Source organism: Xyrauchen texanus, chromosome 19 (assembly GCF_025860055.1).
Source record: "Xyrauchen texanus isolate HMW12.3.18 chromosome 19, RBS_HiC_50CHRs, whole genome shotgun sequence".
NCBI classification, from domain to species: Eukaryota; Metazoa; Chordata; class Actinopteri; order Cypriniformes; family Catostomidae; genus Xyrauchen; species Xyrauchen texanus.
The window spans coordinates 28,934,798-28,954,664 of record NC_068294.1 but is presented as its reverse complement, the minus strand read 5'-3'; the positions used below and the strand labels follow the sequence as shown (position 1 = coordinate 28,954,664).

The window sequence follows — 19,867 nt, the reverse complement described above, 5'->3', positions numbered from 1 at the left end:
CCAGCCCATCGTGTGGCAGCAGTGCATAAAATCATGCAGATATGGGTCAGGAGCTTCAGTTAATGTTCACATCAACCATCAGCATGGGGAAAATGTTTGATCTCAGTGATTTGGACCGTGGCATGATTGTTGGTGCCAGATGGGCTGGTTTGAGTATTTCTGTAACTGCTGATCTCCTGGGATTTTCACACACAACAGTCTCTAGAATTGACTCAGAATGTTGCCAAAAACATCAAGTGAGTGGCAGTTCTGTGGATGCAAATGCCTTGTTGATGAGAGAGTTCAACAGAAAATGGCCAGACTTGTTTGAACTGACAAAATCTACGGTAACTCAGATACCCGTTCTGTACAACTGGTTTGTCAGAATGATATTCTGAGATGCAGGTTGGTGCTGTTTTAGCAGCACGAGGGGGGCCTTCACAATATTAGGCAGGAGGTTTTAATGTTGTGGCTGATTGGTATATATATATATATATATATATATATATATATATATATATATATATATATAAAACCACAAGTACATATTATATTTATTGGTAATGGTATAAATAATTAATCATATATTGATATGAAATAAACGCTGTTTAATTATCTTTATTATTATTTTTTGTATAATTGAATATTTTTCCATTTTCTTAATAAATAAATATTACAACCAACAGTATTATATTAATTGGAAATTATATAAATAAATGATCATAAATGTATATAAAACACAAAGTTCAGTGCAAATTTAAAGATGTTTCAACGGCCATCTATTTGTGCCAGTATAACATAAAAATCATTAAATACATTTTTGCCAACAGCGTGTGTAGACTCCAGAACACCAGTTCCCATAATACCTCAAAAAGCTCGTGTCATGGATGCTCGCTCCCAGCTTTGCTGTTACGCGCAAAAGGGCGCGTCCGTGTGTTGTATCAAGCGTGCGAGCCCGAAAGACTGCATCACAGCTCATTCAAGTCCTATCCAGACGCCGACTAGCACAGAGATACAACCATGGTATGTCCACATTTAAAACCTTATTCAATTTACGGTCAGCTTTAACGTGTTTTTACGATGATATTTGTGTACGTTTTTATGTGAATGAAAATTTTCTAAATCAAATCAGTCGAGTAACGCCGTCGATCAAAGCTGCGGACTATGTGAAATGGTGTGAATTGATACAATAAAGGCACGCCGGATTTATTTGGGGCATGTGCCAGGGCCCTCTGGGCGTAATTATGTACACGTACAATTACGCTCTCCGTTTTCGATGGTTTTATAATTGCGCGAGCTTCCTTTAGCTATTAGGATACAATGAGATTTGCACAAAAAAAGCAGACCTAAAACAACTGGCGCCATTTCCCCGCTCAGCTCATTATTTCCGTGATGCCAGGCCCAGGAAAGGCCTATCTGCTCTTCATCACACACACTACCTGCAGGCCTCATCGCTCCACAAATCGATGACATCGTACGAAAAATCACCAACGACGTGACTAAATTCAGGACTGCTGACCGTGTTTGTGTGTTAATCTGCATTTTCCTCCGTCCAGATGAAGCGCTTGCCCGACTCTGTCCTTTGTCTGAACACGGCCATCCGCGGCATCTTGCAAACACTCGCTCGCATTTGCCGCATCAGAGAGGCTGCGGACGTGTATAAAAAAAAAAAACCTTTTCCAACGTAATGCCGAGGCCACGCGTGTTTCGAGTTATTAAATGTTGAATTTTGCGGATTTTCACAGCACATGTACGAACACTGCATTCGTGGCCCCACCCTAATTCTTGATGCACAAATGTCTTGGTTTATTTCCTTGACAAAGTAACGGCGATCTTGAGTGGTAACGTTTATTAGGGTGTATATGTCGTTTGCAACGGAATGTTTTGGGGGGAAATGCTTAATTTGAATGGAAGAAAGCTAGGTTTGAAAACCCGTTACTTGTGCATTACAAGTGTGTGCGCGATTTGACGCTTCCTGGTTGAACGTAACTTTGACGAACCGTCGCGTGATGTGCTTTAACCGTTTTATTTTTGCTCAACGCATATTTCAATTGAATTAATCTAGATTGCTGTTTGTAATTTAATGGACGATTCTCTCTTTCAAAACATGCAGTACTTGTGGATATTGCCAGACTAGACGCCTCGCGCTTTTCGTTCGAGTCGCTTTTTTATTTTTTTTTGCTGTAGGTAGAAGATAACATGGGCCTTGGTTACGTTGATGATGGGGGGTAGTCTGAAGGAAATGCCGGTTAGGTATTTGTCTTTTGTATTCAGGCCGTGAGAGCAATGTGCGACGTCATGGGCCACAAGCGAACGTTTAACTCGCATTAGAGCGAGGCACTTGACAAGACTGGTTTTATCCTTTTTAAACATGTAATTTCTTATTCGTTGACCTCATTTCCGGTATGACTATGCTGATGTCTCACTATTGGTTTCACTTGTCCACGTAAACCCAAAAAAGACTTTACCCTAACTATAGTGTCCTTGTACCTGAACTTTGAAATTGATTTTGCCCTTTTGTTATTTTATGGCTTTGGAGGACACCAATGCCTTTTATTCAAACATGATTGCAGAAGTGATCTGTAATTTGCAATTACTCCAAAAATGAAGTGAAGCATCAGTAAAAAATTTAGATGGCTATAAATCTGAAAGTTACATTTAATTGGTCTTTCAAAAACTAAGGTTTGTTTAGGAATGTCCATTTATTACAATTTGTCTAAGTCCTTTTCCACCCACAATAAGTATTATAGGCCTTTTAATGCCCTCTTTCTCGCCATTGTGGCCAGGTTATGTAAAGAGTCTGAACGCATTCCTGTTATTGAGGCCTGGCATTCACACCTTAAATATACCCGTCTCCACCCTTTATACATTTCCTGGACTTGGGTAACTGATGCTTTTCATCCTTTTAGAACCTGGAATCATGCTGCTCCTTGTTTCCCCCTTGTGTTTTAATATGTAATGTTAAAGTGGTGTGTGTGCCCCCCCACCCCACTCATTAGAACTCTTGAGAGTTAGTGCGTATAGACATGTTTGGAGTCTCTGCTCTGAAGCTTCCTGGTTCATATTGAAATCAGAAGACCTGAGTGTGACTGTGGCCATTTTGGTTTTCACAGAAGATTTGTTGTTTGTGTCCGTAAATCTCATTTTTACATGTTGTAAAATGTCTAAATGGTCTGGGTATGTTATGGCAAGCTTGAGCGCTTTCTAGACCAACCTGTTTTATGTCGTAAGGCTAGTTCTTGTGTATCTGCTACCAACCCATGATTGTTACATGTTTTTAAAGGCCATGCTGACTATCAAAGCAGCCTACCTTCGGCACAGTTTTCATCACAGGCCTTTTGAGGAAGTACTCAACCTTCCCTGTGTTTGAGATGTGCGATTTAGGGAAGAAATGGTGCATTGTTATAATCCTGCCAGTTATTATCTGTTGTTAATAGAACCCAATGACTGCACCATTATCTTTCTCCTCCATAATTTCTTTTTTCCATCAAATCCTGTATTAATTGATTTTTCTTTTTACTCTTCTTGAATACTCCTCTCTCGCACCGCAGAGCCTGCCGAAGTCAGTCCAGAAACAAAAAGCCACTTTTTGTCAAACTAGGGCAGGAAAAGACTGTTTGTTGCAAAATCCTGTTCACTCATTCAAACTTGCACCCACACTGTCATGCATGCTCGCTCACTTCCCTCTATTCAAAGGGAACCACTTGTTGGCAATGTGAACTCATACTGTGTGTGTTTTGTGTGCTCTCAGGCCTCCGGAGTTACAGTGGAAGATAATGTGGTGATGATCTTCAACGATATGAAGGTCCGCAAGGCTCAGGCCAATGAAGAGGAGAGGAGGAAGAGAAAGAAGGCTGTTCTCTTCTGCCTGAGCGAGGATATGAAGCATATCATCATGGAAGAGGGTCAGGAGATCCTTCAGGGGGATGAAGGCGATCCCTACCTTAAGTTTGTCAAGATGCTTCCTCCTCAGGACTGCCGCTACGCTCTCTATGATGCCACATATGAGACTAAAGAGACCAAGAAGGAAGACCTGGTTTTCATTTTCTGGTGAGTGTGTGTGCTTTATTTTCACTGGACTGGAAAATAAATGTTGTTTGTTAAGGCTGAAATAAAACGCTTGTGTTGTGCAGGGCCCCAGAGAATGCTCCCCTAAAAAGCAAGATGATCTATGCAAGTTCTAAGGATGCCATCAAGAAGAAGTTCACAGGTAATGTTGTGCATCAATTATTCTTAATTGACACAAATTCTTTCAATTTATTTATTGTGTGTTTTATCTTTGCTTCACAGGTATCAAGCATGAGTGGCAAGTGAATGGTTTGGAGGATATCAAGGACCGAAAGACCCTCGCTGAGAAGCTTGGGGGATCATCAGTGATCTCTCTCGAGGGGAAGCCTCTAAACGATTGAGGCCGACACATTTCAGGGGTAGATGTTCATTCCAACATGGGTGGGGCAGATGGGCTGACATGTCTGTTTGTGGGGGCACAGGGTGGGCTAATGTGGGTGGGGTGGGTAGGGTAAAAGTGACAGTTTCCAAACTCAACACATGAAGAAAGATGTAGGCTGTCATTCCAGTTCACACATACAATGAACAAGAACAAAAACATAAAAAGAGAAAAAAAGATCTTAAAAGACAAAAAATAAAGGATGATGATTATAAACACAAAGTAATATAACTGTAAATGTGTATGGACAGGTTTTCGTTCTTTCTGGGTTCCATTTGATTGTTGAAATGAAAGACTTAAGATGGCAGCCGTTACAATTCCGTAATTGAATCATACAGTATACTGTTCTAAAGATTTTTTTTTTTTTTTCAAAACTTCTAGTTAAGTTTTAAGTATGTGTGGTGGTGTTGAGACTAGGTGTAGTACAATTGACTCAAAATCACAATGTTTCGGACCATTCTGGGAACACCGTTAATCCCCCTTCCCCTCCTTTTTTGTTTTATTTTGAGTTTGTTTGAATGATTTCATCTGATTTAAATATTTCCAAATGTAATTCCAAACCATGGCACTGGTGTTAAGAAATTGAACACATTCCTTATACCTGTAAAAAAAGAAAAATCTGGGACCTTGTTGGAGAGCAGTCAGTTGATGAATTGGATTGAGTGGAGGCCACAGATGAAGTTTAGATTGGGAGCGATATGTTTGGGCAGCCTGTGTACAGGGCTTTGATGGATATCGGTTCGTGTATGTTTTGTATCGTCTCCTTATCTCTAATAAAAAAAGCACTAAACAACTCTGTGTTACAACTGGTTTGTTTCTTAATGTTTTGCTGAATTATATGTCTTTTTTGCCCAATTGGAATCTTATTCATGCTCTTAATCTCATCCACATGTGCTGACCTTTTTATATGATTTATAGATATTTGTTTGAATTTTCTGATGTGTGACTGTGCCAAATTTCATAAAGTTTAAAATGGATCCAAACAAAAACTCTGCTTTGTCATCTTTTTATTTTGATAAGTGGCTGTTTTGGGCTACTTTATTGTAAATATACAGTCACTTTTGAAGTAGTTTACTTCTAGACTTTAAGTTAACAAACTTCTCAAAATTAAGCAATTTAAAAGAGCAAGATATTTAAAATGGCACTGAGCATTTTTCTGGTACACCTGATGGTGTTCAGCTGGAGCATGTAAATTTACACTAGATGTGACTAATAAAAATCTTTTTCCTCTGATTCATAACAATTACTGGGAGCCAGACTAGAAAGTGGCTCATGTGTGAGTTATTTCTCTCTTAATAACTAGCAGCTTAACCTCAGAATTATAAAAGATGATTTGTTTTTTGAAGTTGTTACCGTATGAACACTGTAATGGTACATGCTTCGTACTACATGGTATACATGTATGCATTATGTAGTATGAACTATATGCATATCCATTTGAACAGTATAAATGTACTATTATCTAGTGAGTAGTGTTACATATTATGCCATGTTGGTGATTAATTGGATTATCTAGGATTCAGTGCATTGTGGTACCATGGTACAATGAATCAGATGGCTGTGCCAAGGGACTGTTTATCTACCAAAATTCAAAGAATACCATGGTATGTTTTTGTGTTTACCCAGTGTTATGGATACTAATTCGAATCTTTGGCTAAGCTACAAGCTAGTTATAAGGTAGCCACTGTCAAGTTGCCATTTTGATAAAACGGCTACACAAGCTTCAAACAAATAGTTGGAATTTAAGCTATTTAAAAGGGTAATGCTTATCTATATAACTATTGAACCCACTTTATAGGCTCACAGACTTGGACATTTGAGTGATTACTAATATATATAAATATTAATTTGTTTAATTTTGTGTGTGGTGTGTTTGCTACATTGCTATTTAAAAAAAAAAAAAAAAAGCTTGTAACTGAAAAGTTCCACTATATTGAATGAAAATATTTATAGCGATTCTCACACCTCGGCCATGTTGTGATGACACTCGTTGCAGTGTCCTAACATTTTCAACCAGATGAGGGTAGTAGAGATTCGTGAAAAGTACCTTCCGCTTTCATGCGCTAATCTAAAACCAGAAATTCTAAAATGCGAACAATCACCATTTGTGGATATCATATACATTAATGGAGATAAACAGACATTGTCCGCGAGTTCACTTATAAAACATCAATTGTATCCTACTATTGTTTATTCTAAAACATGATTTGTGAGCTCTTTCCTCACAAAAGCAGTATATTCAGCGTACTCAAGCATCCACTCCATTAAAGGGATAGTTCACCCCCCAAAAATTAACATTCTCTCATCATTTACTCACTCTCATGTCATCACAGATGTGTTTGACTTTCTTAGGAACACAAACGAAGATTTTTGGAAGAATATTTCAGCTCTCAAGGTCCATACAATGCAAGTTGTGACCAAAACTTTGAAGCTCTAAAAAGCACATAAATGCAGAATAAAATTAACCTATATGCCTCCAGAGGTTTAATCAATGTCTTCTGATGCGATCCAATCGGTTTTGGGTAAGAACAGACAAAAACACATAAGCAGTCTGCTTGGCAATCATGATTCCAAGCTTGATTACATTTTGGACTGTTCTCATACAAAATTGATTAGATGGCGTGAGGGTGAGTAAGCGATATTGATTTTTGGATGTATTATTCCTTTAACATCCAATCAAAAAGAACAGCTTCTGGTCTCCTCGCCATTGAACCGCCGCTTTACGCATCGTTTTGATATCCTTGGTAGAGGGGTACTGCTACAACTACATCTGGTCCTTGGCTTACTTGTGAAATGGTGTTTATATGGATGGATGGATGGATAGATGTGTGTAATATGGCTTGCAACATTAAATGTATTGTATGCCATAGAGAAAGATGTTGTTCATTTGTATCAAGGAAAGTTTTTAGCCCATCATATTCAAATCCACTTGAATACATTTCTAATGCACTTACCACAAGAGGGTACCATAATTCTACAAAAAGTTTCACATCATACAGTATACTGTTCTAAAGGATTAAAATTCAGCCCCCATAATTGCCATAATCAGATTATATTTTTTTCTTCAGCAGACAACTACACTACAATGTACAACTACAATGAATAGAACAGCAAAAACAGCAGAAATATTTTAGTTTATTAAAACTAAAGCTTTTTGAAATAGAATTATATACAACATTTACCCCACAACCTTTCTGTTAAGAGTCCAGTCTTTATATTCATCCAAAAACAAGGGATAGCCTAAGAATTTCACAATAGATACTACCATTACCATTGTGTGTCTTTTATGGAAATGATGAATGCAGAAGCGTCAGTTGTAGTCTTGACTTGAATATAGATCAGAATGTAAGTCTATCAAAAATAAGATTTTTGCATCCATGCTTTAAATATATTATACTGTATAATATGCTCTCTCAGCTTGCCATTGCTCCCATAATACATCTCACATTAATCTATTTTATGTTATTTTAGTAATCATATTCAAGAAAAAAAAAATTATGTTCAAAGAGACCAAACAGATGTTCAGGGAAGGGAATTTAGGAAGCATTACTCTTCTGCCTCTTAAGTCACAAAATACACAAACACTCTCTGTATGTTAATCTTGTGTTAACCAAAAACAAAGACCAAGTGATTAGACACGAGATATAAGGTTTGCATCACAGACTAACATTACCTGACTCCATCCCAATCCTACTCTCTAAAAGTACAAACAGCAGTATGAAGCTTCTGTTATGTGTAATTTGAACAAAGCAAGCCTGTGAGAGAAGTATCGAACTACGATCAGATATCTATTTAACATTAGGAAAGACCAAAGATAAATGTACTGTGATGTTGGCCTGAGTCTAAAGCTCTGTGTAACACTGGCAGTATGGTAAGCAAAAAGCAAAGATAGTGGTTGAAAAAGTTCCAGTTCTGAGATCTAACCCAAGTGAAATAAAGAGTGATCAAAGCCTGTGGGTTGTGATCTACATGCAGTTGTCCCAAATTCAGTAGCCACACCCATAAAAACTGTAAGACACTGTAAAGTGCAGGTATCCAAATCAGGCGTCATATTTTGTCCATTCAAATATCATTCTTGTATTCTGCTGCATGTTTTCTCTCATCTTCATGTATTCAGTTTTGACTGCAGTCCACCTTATTTCCATGAACCCAATAACAGATCTGAGCAAACTTTAGTGGAGTAAAGCGAACCGCCACGTTGTAGTCACGATTCTCGCCATTTATTTCCAGCCACTGGTGTCCAGAGAAGATGCCAATGACCTTGCGCTCCCAGCGCTCTAAAGCGTTGTCCCAAACACGTCCATAAACCCCAGAACCACTCGCCCCTGGGCGGGCATCACAGTGCTGGTAGATCAGATCATTGGACTCATCTTCCACTGGACAGAAGCGGTACACCAGTTCCCCATGCCGGTCACTGTCAAATCCAGAGAAGTGGATGCGCTTACCAGCCAAATGGTCTGAGGTGGGTGCCACAGCCAGTCGCATAAAAGGGTGCCTGTGAGGCCAGCGTAACTCTAAAAGTGCATAATCAAAATCCATGCTGACCTCTTGGGGACCTTGGATCCAACCTTTAGGTACCCGTGTCCGTTTCACTCTCACCCAACGCACCAAAGGTTTCTTTACAGGAGCCTGACCAGGCTTTGTGTTGTTAACAAAAGGAGGGAGTAGAAAGCCTACCCTAAGTTTTCTTGCTCCTTTAACATAGTCTTTCCCATCATGTACACAGTGGGCTGCAGTAAGAACATGTTGCTGTGACACCAGAACTCCAGTGCAACCAGTGGAAATGCGAACAGCTGTGGAGAATGGGTAGTCCAGTAAGAAGTGGTCACCACGAATATTAAAGCGCCCATCAGAACCATAAATTTGCCGTCTGAGCCGCTTATGTCTGGAAGGTGCTACTTTAGGCCACCTAAAATGAGGTTCAGCATCAACAGCATTGTCATTTTCATCCAAATCAATAGTGGTTAAAGTACGGGAGCCATCTGCATAAAGTGTTTCGAAAGCTAGCTGCTCAGTTAGGTGTTCTTTATCTGTGTCTTCTCCTTTGTGGTAGCAGCTTTCATTGCAGTGAGTGGTGAGGTCCAGCTGAGCTTTGGCACTAAAGCTGGAACGGGACAGTGGATGAGTAGCATGAGGTATCAGTGAAGGGAGGATGGCATGGGACTGGTGGGGAGGTTCTCTCACTGAAACTGAGCTGGGCAGGAGTAGTAAGAAAAGCAAGCTATTACAGCAAGGATGGGACAGACCCAATCTCCGGTTAGGCACCATGGTTGGTATCTATGCAACCTATTAGCAAAAAACAAACACATGCAAGTGTGAAATAAAACTGGATAGCATAGTGTGTCAAGGTGTCCTCCAATTTGTAAATATTCCTAAGGTTACTGTTGTTTAATGCTAGTTTAATGAATTACCACATTTGGTTCATCTACAAAGGCTTAAGTAAATGTTCTAAGTTCAGTACAGTTTTAAGCTCAATCAACACAATGTTGATTATCACAGAAAATAATTATTTGAATAAAAAAATTGCAGTGGAAATAAATGGGGACTGCCCATAATCATTAAAATACAAAAGTATTTCAAAAGTAGTAAAACATTACACATGTTATAGGTACACTCAGTAATATTTTTTTTGCAATAAAAAGGTTTTACGGTCAAATATATAATAGTATTATAATAGTATTTTAGAACAATATGTATGAAATCATATGCACTTAGATGACATGAAGAATTCAGTCATGTAAGTAGTAACATAATAAAAGCTGTTTAAATCTACATGGAGAGGGTCCCCTCATGGGGGCTGCCATGTTAGTATCACATGACCAGCCGAATACTACTTGCTTAATCTCAGTAAGCGTCCTGTTATTGGACACTCATGGATTATATTAGTTGCTGCTGACTGTGAATAGTAAACTTCTAAAGCGGCACCAGTAACTGAAAACTGTTGTTTTAGAAGGATGCTTCATCTTCACTCCTAGGTGTCAGTGTCTAAGTCCAAGACGACATAAACAAAACAAAACTGACTTCACATTTAACAAGTTTTTGCTTTATTTATTTTTTAAATAGCTTAAACGAGGGACATGTTGAAATTATATCAACATAATGACACAAATGTTATCGATTGAGCTTTACTTGTATCGAACACGGAACATTTATAACATTTTTGACAGGATTTTTGTTCCCAACTCGTCTTCTTAGCCGTCAATATAAATGTATACAACAGTGCCACCCTACTTTATTCCCTCAGCCTCCTTTACATTCCGTCAAAAATTAAACATGGCGCTACTCTGAAGTCCATGATGTGCGTTTCATACATTAAAGTTAAAACGTATCTAATCAATATAGTTCTATTTGTACAATTTGTACTTAAGTTACAACTGTGTGATAAACATCGATTTTGATCTTAGTGGCAGTCATTCGTATACATTCATGTACGTGCACTGCGTGTAGGTCAGGATGGACGTTAAAAAGACGCTTCGAGTCTTCGGTAAAAAGAGCGGGGTTTTAAAAATGCACTAAAACTGCGTCAGACATATAGTGCATTTAGGCAGCAGAATGTTATTAGAAATTTATTTTTATTTAAGAAATCTGTTGTGTAAAATATTCTTCTGTGTTTTATTTATTTATTTATTTTTAGTTAAGGATCCCATGACATTATATAGCCATACTTTTACTCTTGCCAAATACGTGATGCACCTATTGATATTTAAATTACGTTTTTAGCTCATCTGTAAGAGGCTATACTAGATACAGAAAATCACTTGAGTAGTGCTCTACAGGTCCCTTATCATCAGCGCAAATCAAGGACACCCCTGTGTGACACCTGAGGAATTCCCTGCGCATAACCTGCTTCCAAGAACATCCCTTTGTCCTGAGAACCCCCAACTTCGACTTTTGTAGACTCTCACATCATGAATAGATGTCCAACCAACACTGCCTACGCCTTGCGTTGTTGTTAAAATCCAGTAAAACAAACAGTGTTTACCTAGCCTCACTTTCCCATTGCGGTTGTACAATCAACTGTCCTGTGCACTGCACTTGCGCAAATGGCAACTATATGGGACAGAGTTCCATTGTGTTCACGTATTTTTGTGCATTAGCATTCACCAATTACGGATTTTGTCAAATGTAATTTTTTTGGAAGCATCCCCATAAAATGGAATTCATATATCAAGCATACATGAGCAACAATGTTTGGCCAGTGCGCCACAACTTTACGCAAGCCACTCTGTGTGAAAAAGTCTGAGGATAGGCTACTTAACTTCAAGCTGTGCTGATAATGAAGACGGCTTGCTTAAACCCAAATCCCAATTTCCCCGTCTTGAAGTTCACTGGGTATCCGCGTCTCCAGGTTTATTCCCATCTCGTCTGCGAAGGTATGAACTGAACAGTGCGTGACAGGTCGCCGAAATAACATATACAATACTTTTAACCGCCTGTTCTTCAAATACAGCTCCTTTTGTAGGGTCTTTGTTTCAACATATCATACGGCATCCATGTCCTTCGTTGAATTGCCTGAGTACAAAACTGAGGTCGCTTAAACCCAATAAAAGAGGCGAAATATCGCCCCTCCCCGCGTGGTCCTAGTGCCGCTTGTACGATGTCCAAAGGCAACATTTCTATGTATGAACGGTCTAATCCGTCATTAATACTGTACATTCTTCTCCTTTCCCCCCGCCTTTAACTCTAAAGACAAAAATCAGTTTTCCAACAGAGCATTCACTCTGGGCATGTCTTGGCACACATTTTATGGGATTAATTCATTCGTGCAGGTGTCTGTCAAAAAGGAGGGAGTCAAGGCAAGCATGTCTCGAGGATATGGATTCCTTTGAAATTCTTTTTATTACATTAGAAATATTAAGCCACTTTAAGCAAGAAAAAACACAGGTACATGTCTAGCAAATTTTTTAAGCCAGTAAACCTTTTTCGTACTCAGCCACACCTTAATGAATATTCAGGATTCAATATAAATTAAGTAACAGTTCAGTTACAAGTTAAGCCACAGGCATAATAGGCTACTTATTACCACAAAAAACAATTTTGACCAGCCTCTCCTTTTTTTTAAAAAAAAAGCCATAATCTGTGTGTTCGAGTGAGGCATTTATGATGGAAGTGAATGCAGCCAATCCGTAAACTGTAAAATACTCACTATTTCAAAAGTATAGCAACAAGACACAAACAATATGCATGTTAACATGATTTTAGTATGATAAAATCACTTGCTAACCTTTTTTGTGTAAAGTTATAGTACATTTTACAACTCTGTTGCAATGTGATGCCGACAAACCCTAAAATTATGTAAAAATGTCAATATAAACAACTTTACAGCTCAGAAAATACATGAGTTTTAACAGAAAAATGAATGTAAGTGCTTTTATAAAATTATTAGATTCACATTTCTGCCTTTAATCTGTCCAAAAATATGTCCCTTTCACTTCTATTGTTACTGCCTCACATAACCTAGATTTCTGCTTTTTTTTTTAACCTGTTAACCTTTGCCAGTGCGCCAGCGCACTGAAGAGTTTTTTCCCCCCACTAGTTTCATGTTTATGAATAGATTTAACGTGAAAGAACATCATTAATCTTGGCAAACTATATATCATTTTAAAGGTGTAAGCCTCAAGCATCGATGATAGAGCTCTGTTTTTCGATGAAAAGCTTATAACGAATGTATTTCTTGCATTTATGTAAGCAGTACAGATCAAAACACACGTAATCAAAAACGGAGTACATACCAGTAGTGTCGTAATAACGAGCCACACACGCATCCACTGCTAAAAGTTCCAGATTGAATGGAAAGGTGAGAGTCCACTGAATAACATCCCATAGAGCATTTTTAGTCCAAAGAAACTATAACGTTGTAACATCGATGGTTGTTCCTTTGTTTACATCGAGTTTCTTCAGGGTGAAGTATCATACTTGTCGGTTATGCAATAAAATTATGCATAAAAACAGACTCCGGTAGTCGAACGTTATATGTGTGTGTTGCTTAGAGTGTAATGAACAAATTAAGACCGCACACACACACACAAATACAAAGACAGGCAATATATAGGTCAAAATATCCAAACACTGCGGTCAGTTTTTTTGACGTCATGATATGCTGATCCTATTATTTTGTCTTTACAACGAAAGCCAATGAAAGAATTGAAATTATATGACTGATAGAAAATGGAGCCAAGCAGTGCACGATTCCAACGATACCCGGGAAGATTAAATTCCTCGCGAACAAGATGTTTTTTTATTTATTTGAATCAGCCACTCTCGATTGAGGAGCTAACCTGCGACGTAGGCTGTGACCACACCCCCGTCATTTGACAACAAACAAGCTATAGTAAAAAGACGGAAAACATCTGTTTTCGCGTCTTACTTACTGGACGGATTATCTCATCAAATGGATCGTCAAAAGAAGTTTTTTTTCTGCTGAAGATGTTTTATTTGAGATCACTCGAAGCAGCGATGACGAAATTGAGGAGAGTGAAGACAGCGCCGAGGGTGATATGCTTGAGGACGGAAAAGATGGTCCAATGTTACATCGGTGAGTTGCTATGTAACATGCACACATTATACGTGTGTGTGTGTGTGTGTGTGTGAGAGAGAGAGAGAGAGAGAGAGTGTGTGTGTTTGTTTTCCCATTTGATTTATAAGGTAAATGCATTGTGGTCTGAAAAGATAATGCTACTTTATATGTATTTATTTATTTATCTATCTATTTATATTTGTATTTATTGGATAATTGTACAGTTGTTTAGTTGTTTCTGTCATTTTGTCCTAGCACACACACACTATATATATATATATATAGTGTGTTTGTGCTAGGAAAAATTACAGAAATAACTAAACAACTTTACACTTGTCCAATATATACACAAATAGAAATAAATAGAAATAAAGTAGCATCATCTTTTCAGACCACAATGCATTTACCTTATAAAACAAATGGCCTGTCTGATGGCTGGCCATCAGTGTGATTGTTGGTTCTATGTCTGACCATCCATATGAATGCTGTCTGGATCACTGGCCATGCTGTCTAAACGACTGCCCATCAGTTTGATTGTTGATTGAATGGCCAGCCACATAAAAACTATACAGAATTATTTACTTGACATGCGGTGCTAATTATCTTTCCATTCTTTCCCATGCAACAGCCATCAAGTTGAATCTTCAGATGAAGAGTGGCATCCAAGCACCAGCCAGCCAGTAGAAAAGAGATGCAAGCTCTCAAATTCTTCAAGATCTGCACTTGCTGTTTTAGACCTGAATCGACCAGTAAAAGGGAGAGGCAAAAAGAGCAGCAGAAAAACCAAGTCCATACCCGCTGTGTCCCCAAGCACCCCTAAAGAAAAGTGGAACTGTTCAACTGACGAGGACGTTTGGCATGACCAGCACTGACTAAACAGGACTTAGCATTTTGCCAGAGACAACAGCATTTTTGAATTTTTTTTCTTTGCCTTTTCTGTTGCAAAGAAATTCAGTTATTTTTTATACATTTATTTTTTTAAATATTTCATAATATTTTACTTATATTTTTATTGTTCTGTTGTGCAAATAAATCACTTCTATAAAGTCTTATGGTTGTGTGGATTATTTTATAATTGAAAAAGCATGGAACAGTGTATATGATGACTAAAATAGCTTGCAGTACCCTTCATAACATTTGGTCATTAGGTTGCTTTTTGAGGTATCCAAGGAGGCTTCTTGGTACCTGGACATAGTCTTGGAAAAATATTGCAGAAATCTCATTTTTCATAATATCTTCCTCAAATGTGAAATATAAACTGATGAGACTTGTGGCTTTCAATCAATTACATAACTGGATTCCTCCAGGTTTGTTTTCATTTATTTTTTCATAAAATAATGAAATGTTACTTGCAGTACAAATTATCTTCAAGACACTTTAAATTCTATAAATTTTTGTCTGTGTAAGTTTTTTCAACTTTTACATTTGGGTAATAAACTCCAAAGTGTCTTCTTTTTAAATATGTCTAAATTGTGCATGTAGAGCAAATTGTTCAGTAACTACAATTATTTTAGTTTGGGGATGTCATTTCTGGGGATGTGCCTCGGGCAGGGGAGGGAGAAAGGGAACTGACATAGTCTTGGAAAAAAGCTTGCAGGAACCCCATTTTTCATTATATCTTCCTCAAATTTGAAATATAAACTGATGAGACTTGTGGCTTTCAATTATTTACCTAATTGGATTCCTCCAGGTCTATTTTTATATATTTATACATGAAATAATAAAACATTTTTGAAGTTCACATTATTTATGAGGCACTTCAACTTTTATAACTTTTTATTTGTTTGAGCATTATCAACTCTGATTGATTGTTAGTAGAGTGCCAAGTGTCTTCTTTCCAAAGAGACCTTAATTGTGCCTGTGGTACACTGTTCTCAGGAGCTATATTTATTTTAATTCAGGCATGTCATTTTCAGCTGTGAGCCCCTGAGTGGGGGTGCAGGTTAACAGGTTAAGAAAAGGAGGGATGAGTCAAAATATTTTTGTGTTAATCAATATTATGCCACAAATGTTGTCAAGTGAGTTTAGCTTGTCTTAAACCTGGAATATTCCTTTAAAGGGATTTTTCACCCCAAAATGGAAATTCTCTCATCGTTTACTCATGCCATCCCAGATGTGTATGATGTTCTTTCTTCTCTAAACACAAACAAAGATTTTTAGAAGAATATCTCAGCTCTGTAGGTCCATACATTGTGAATGGTGAACAGACCTTTCAAGCACCAAAAATCACATAAAAATAGCATAAAAGTAATCCACAAGACTCCAGTGGTTAATCCATTTCTTCTGAAGCAATATGATAGGTGTGGGTGAGAAACAGATCAATATTTAAGTCCTTTTTAATGTAAATCTCCACTTTCACTTTTGGTGAAACTATTCCTTTAAAGGGATAGTTCACCCAAAAATGTTGTCAATTTACTCACTCATGTTGTTCCAAAAAATGTCTTTCTTCGATGGAACACAAAAGGAGATGTGCGGCAAAATGTCGGCCTCAGATACCGTTCATTTCCAATGCATGGAAAAGTGCAATGAAAGTATAAGACACGTTGGGTAAATTGCTTCAAAAAGCTGTCAGATAACAAATTATTTTACTTTTATGTTACTTTCCAAAACATTTTCTTTTTAAATGTAATGCATTACACTACTTTTTTATACCCCAAAAGTAAGTAATTACAGTTACGAATTACTTTGTAATCAGATTACTAACAAAAGACTAACATACTAATTAAACATTTTCCTATGTGTTCCACTGGAAGAAAGAAAATCATACAGGGCTTTGAAAAACATTAATTGATGACAGAATTTGTTTTAGTTTTTAATAAACTACACCTTTAAATCTACCTTTAGGTTTAAACATACCTGTAATGGGTTAAAATGGCAGATTTGCTGGGTTGATCTTATGGCAGGACACATTCCAGAAATACTCGGGTGTGTTGCAATTGTGATGGTGTCTTGAAAATAACCTTCTGACCTTGAGCTTCCTCAAGAACTCACACCACTTGCCTTAACCTGCACAGTACACTTACTTTGTTTGGAAGTCTCTAAATCAAAAGATTTCCATTTGTTAGATGCATTACACAAAATAAAGGTACATTTTCCATAAAAACATACTTATAAGTACAGCTTTAAACAGTCTAATTAAGAATTCCATGCAGAGTGTGTGTGTGTGTGTGTGTGTGTGTGTGTGTGTGTGTGTGTGTGTGTGTGTTTGTGATTTACGAGGACAATTTTGTAAGTTACAAATTAGTAATTACAAGGGTATTATGCTATAAATGTGATTTATGAGGACATTTCAAGTGTCCCCATAATTCAAATCGCTTAAAAATCATACTAAACAATGTTTTATTGAGAATGTAAAAATGCAGAATGTTTTCTGTGAGGGTTAGGTTTAGGGGTTGTGTTAGGTTTAGAGGATAGAATCTATAGTTTGTACAGTATAAAAGTCATTATGTCTATGGAAAGTCCTCATAATGATAGGTAGACCAACATGTGTGTGTTGTGTGTGTGTGTGTGTGTGTGTGTGTGTGTGTGTGTGTGTGTGTGTGTGTGTGTGTGTGTGTGTGTGTGTTTGCAGGTTAAGCCAAGAGAAGAGCAAAGGATTTGTGATTGCATATTTGCTGTTGTCCAACTTCATAACAAGAAATTGATTAAATCATGTCACTTTTGTTAAGCTACACAAGCCACACAAAAGCCAAAGTGCCTGTCGTGGAGCTTATTTTTAAATTAATTTTCGTGTAGTATTTCATCTACTTTGTCTGCAATAAAAATAAACTAAAATAAAAAATACATACCACAACACTCAAAGGTTGTGCCCTGAACCCACATTTCTGGGGTTCTGTTAGGGTGTAAATGTCTAATAATAAAGCAAAACACTGTCCAGAGATGGTATCATGTATGGCACTCAGTGTCACAGTAGGTGAGCAAGAGTCTATTGATGTGTGTTGGCAATGATGTTCTGTTCTCATTGTCCACTTCCTGGTTTGCTTTCAGACAGTTCCAGACCTACATATATCTTATTTAACATCACAAGCCATGGGAGACTGAAGTGGATCTCATTCTAACTTACAAGTCACTGATATTTGCAATGCTCTTTCACAGTTAGTGATAAGGGGTTAGGCTATACTAAATGCAGCCTAAAGCTCATTCACTCGGCAGGAATCTGCTACCTTGGACAATCCCCAGATCTCTTTACAGTGAGACTCTTGTTCTTGACCCGTCCTGGCATCATGCCTTGTGGAGGGAGGTGGAGCTGAGGATTCACCATGAGGAGGGACCTTTGAAAGTGTGTCTATTCCTCCGAAGCTGATCTTTTATCACCTCCAGCTCCAACTCAATTCCTGTGCCTCTGTGGCCCTTTCTCTATTCACCAGACTGTCTATTTTCTTGTCTTCTCTTTTTAAGAGTTTTTTCTGAATTAAACATAAAAGCCTTTTCTAACACAACACTGGATAATTTGCAGTTGGAGAGACTTTAAAGATGACTTGTAAGGCGCTACATTTGAATGTTTGCATTAAATAACCAATTACATTTACAAGCTTTGTATGCGATCAAATTGCATGGTAGCTCAACATTTAGAGGGTTGTACTACTGATGCAAAGGACCGCTAGTCCTGATGAGCAAGCGAGTCAACATGAGAGCCAAAAGTGTCATAGAAGCACCTCGAAATGACATTATTGCTTCAGCTATTACATTTTTCTCTTTTGGTTAGATTTAAGGTTTTGGGTAGGGAGGAAAGTTTTGGTGATTTGAAACTCAATAGAGCATTAACCTTAAAAACCTTATCTGTTTGGAAGAAATGTTTACTCGCTTTAAACACAACACAGTGGACATTTCACCTCTGAACTGGCGTGATACATGTAAGGAACCACGTAATATCATTTTGCAAAAATGTAGCCACGTGTCTCCTAGGAAGTCTTTTACTTAAGGACAAATTGACAACTGAAGGACAAAGTCATACACTACAATCCAATTTCATTTTTCAAAGACAGTTTCAAGTGTGGATGTGTTCCTTCACAGTCATGTACTTTCATGTCCAAGTTGGTGCTAGTGTGGACTGGCATACCTAAAATTTTCATCGAAACGCTTGACTGAGCAAAATAGACATTTTAATATGTACAGCTTAATATGTACTATAACAAATGGCCATGCATTCATCGATAATATGTACAGGAGAGGGGGTTTTATATGTATTTCACTGTAAGCTGAGAAGCCACAATAGATTGAAGTGGGTCAAAAGGGACTAAATCTCCAATACTAAAGACCCAGACCTATTCAGTGTAAATAGACTGTGAATGCATGTATGAACTCTGTCTTACTTACATAGGTGTGGCCAGTGCAGCTACAGATCTATTATAGTCTGTAGTACATAAGAGCATTACACTCCTAACTCTTATTACATTGAGGCTCAGTGTACAAAAGTGATCCAAGCAAATATGTATTGTTAACAAGATCAGAGGATTCCCTCTGTACTCTTTAATACATGAATTGGCCTTTGGCTCGACCCAATGATTTGGACACACAACAGTGGAAAAAGCTTTTTGCAACAATAGTGATTGTGCTCAACTTTTTTACAGCACACTGCATATCAGAATTCCGTATGGTTATGGGATTGCAGTGCCTCCATTAACCATATGAAACCAAAGTTGTTATTCTAAACAATGTATCTTCCAACATCATGTCTTATTTTAAAATCAACCTCATGTTTTTCTTATGGATTTCATCACTGTATACTTCAGCAAATAGGCTCCTTGTCTATCAGAAACGTACCACTTGAATAGAAATGAATGGGAGAAATCGCAACACTCAATATGGGGGCTATAGGAAACAAAGTCCTGCCTTCATTTAAAAAGTGCCAGTCGCTTTATTGATAGCTTGGTCTGTTTTAATGTTTTAAATGTGATTTGAGCTAAAGAAGCAACATTTATGAT

At 37.7% G+C, this 19,867-nt stretch overlaps 2 protein-coding genes across 2 annotated transcripts; one reads left to right on the top strand and one right to left on the bottom strand.

The window, feature by feature from the left end:
• Positions 1 to 867: 867 nt before the first annotated feature.
• Positions 868 to 5,219, top strand: cfl1 (cofilin 1). Its single transcript, XM_052150067.1, has 4 exons — positions 868 to 1,002; positions 3,731 to 4,029; positions 4,113 to 4,189; positions 4,270 to 5,219. The coding sequence occupies exons 1-4, from the start codon at positions 1,000 to 1,002 to the stop codon at positions 4,386 to 4,388; spliced, it is 498 nt and encodes a 165-aa protein (XP_052006027.1). The 5' UTR covers positions 868 to 999; the 3' UTR covers positions 4,389 to 5,219.
• A 2,250-nt stretch (positions 5,220 to 7,469) lies between these two features.
• On the bottom strand, positions 7,470 to 12,101 carry LOC127659844 (serine protease 23-like). The gene has a single exon (XM_052149800.1). The coding sequence runs from the start codon at positions 9,692 to 9,694 to the stop codon at positions 8,540 to 8,542; it is 1,155 nt and encodes a 384-aa protein (XP_052005760.1). The 5' UTR covers positions 9,695 to 12,101; the 3' UTR covers positions 7,470 to 8,539.
• Positions 12,102 to 19,867: the final 7,766 nt, after the last annotated feature.

Bases quoted from the DNA above. Each gene is read 5' to 3' on its own strand.
- cfl1 (XM_052150067.1), top strand. The intron at 4,030-4,112 runs GTGAGTGTGTGT...TGTGTTGTGCAG, and splicing joins GACCTGGTTTTCATTTTCTG to GGCCCCAGAGAATGCTCCCC. The intron at 4,190-4,269 runs GTAATGTTGTGC...TTTGCTTCACAG, and splicing joins CATCAAGAAGAAGTTCACAG to GTATCAAGCATGAGTGGCAA.
- LOC127659844 (XM_052149800.1), bottom strand. From the start codon at position 9,694: ATGGTGCCTAACCGGAGATTGGGTCTGTCCCATCCTTGCTGTAATAGC.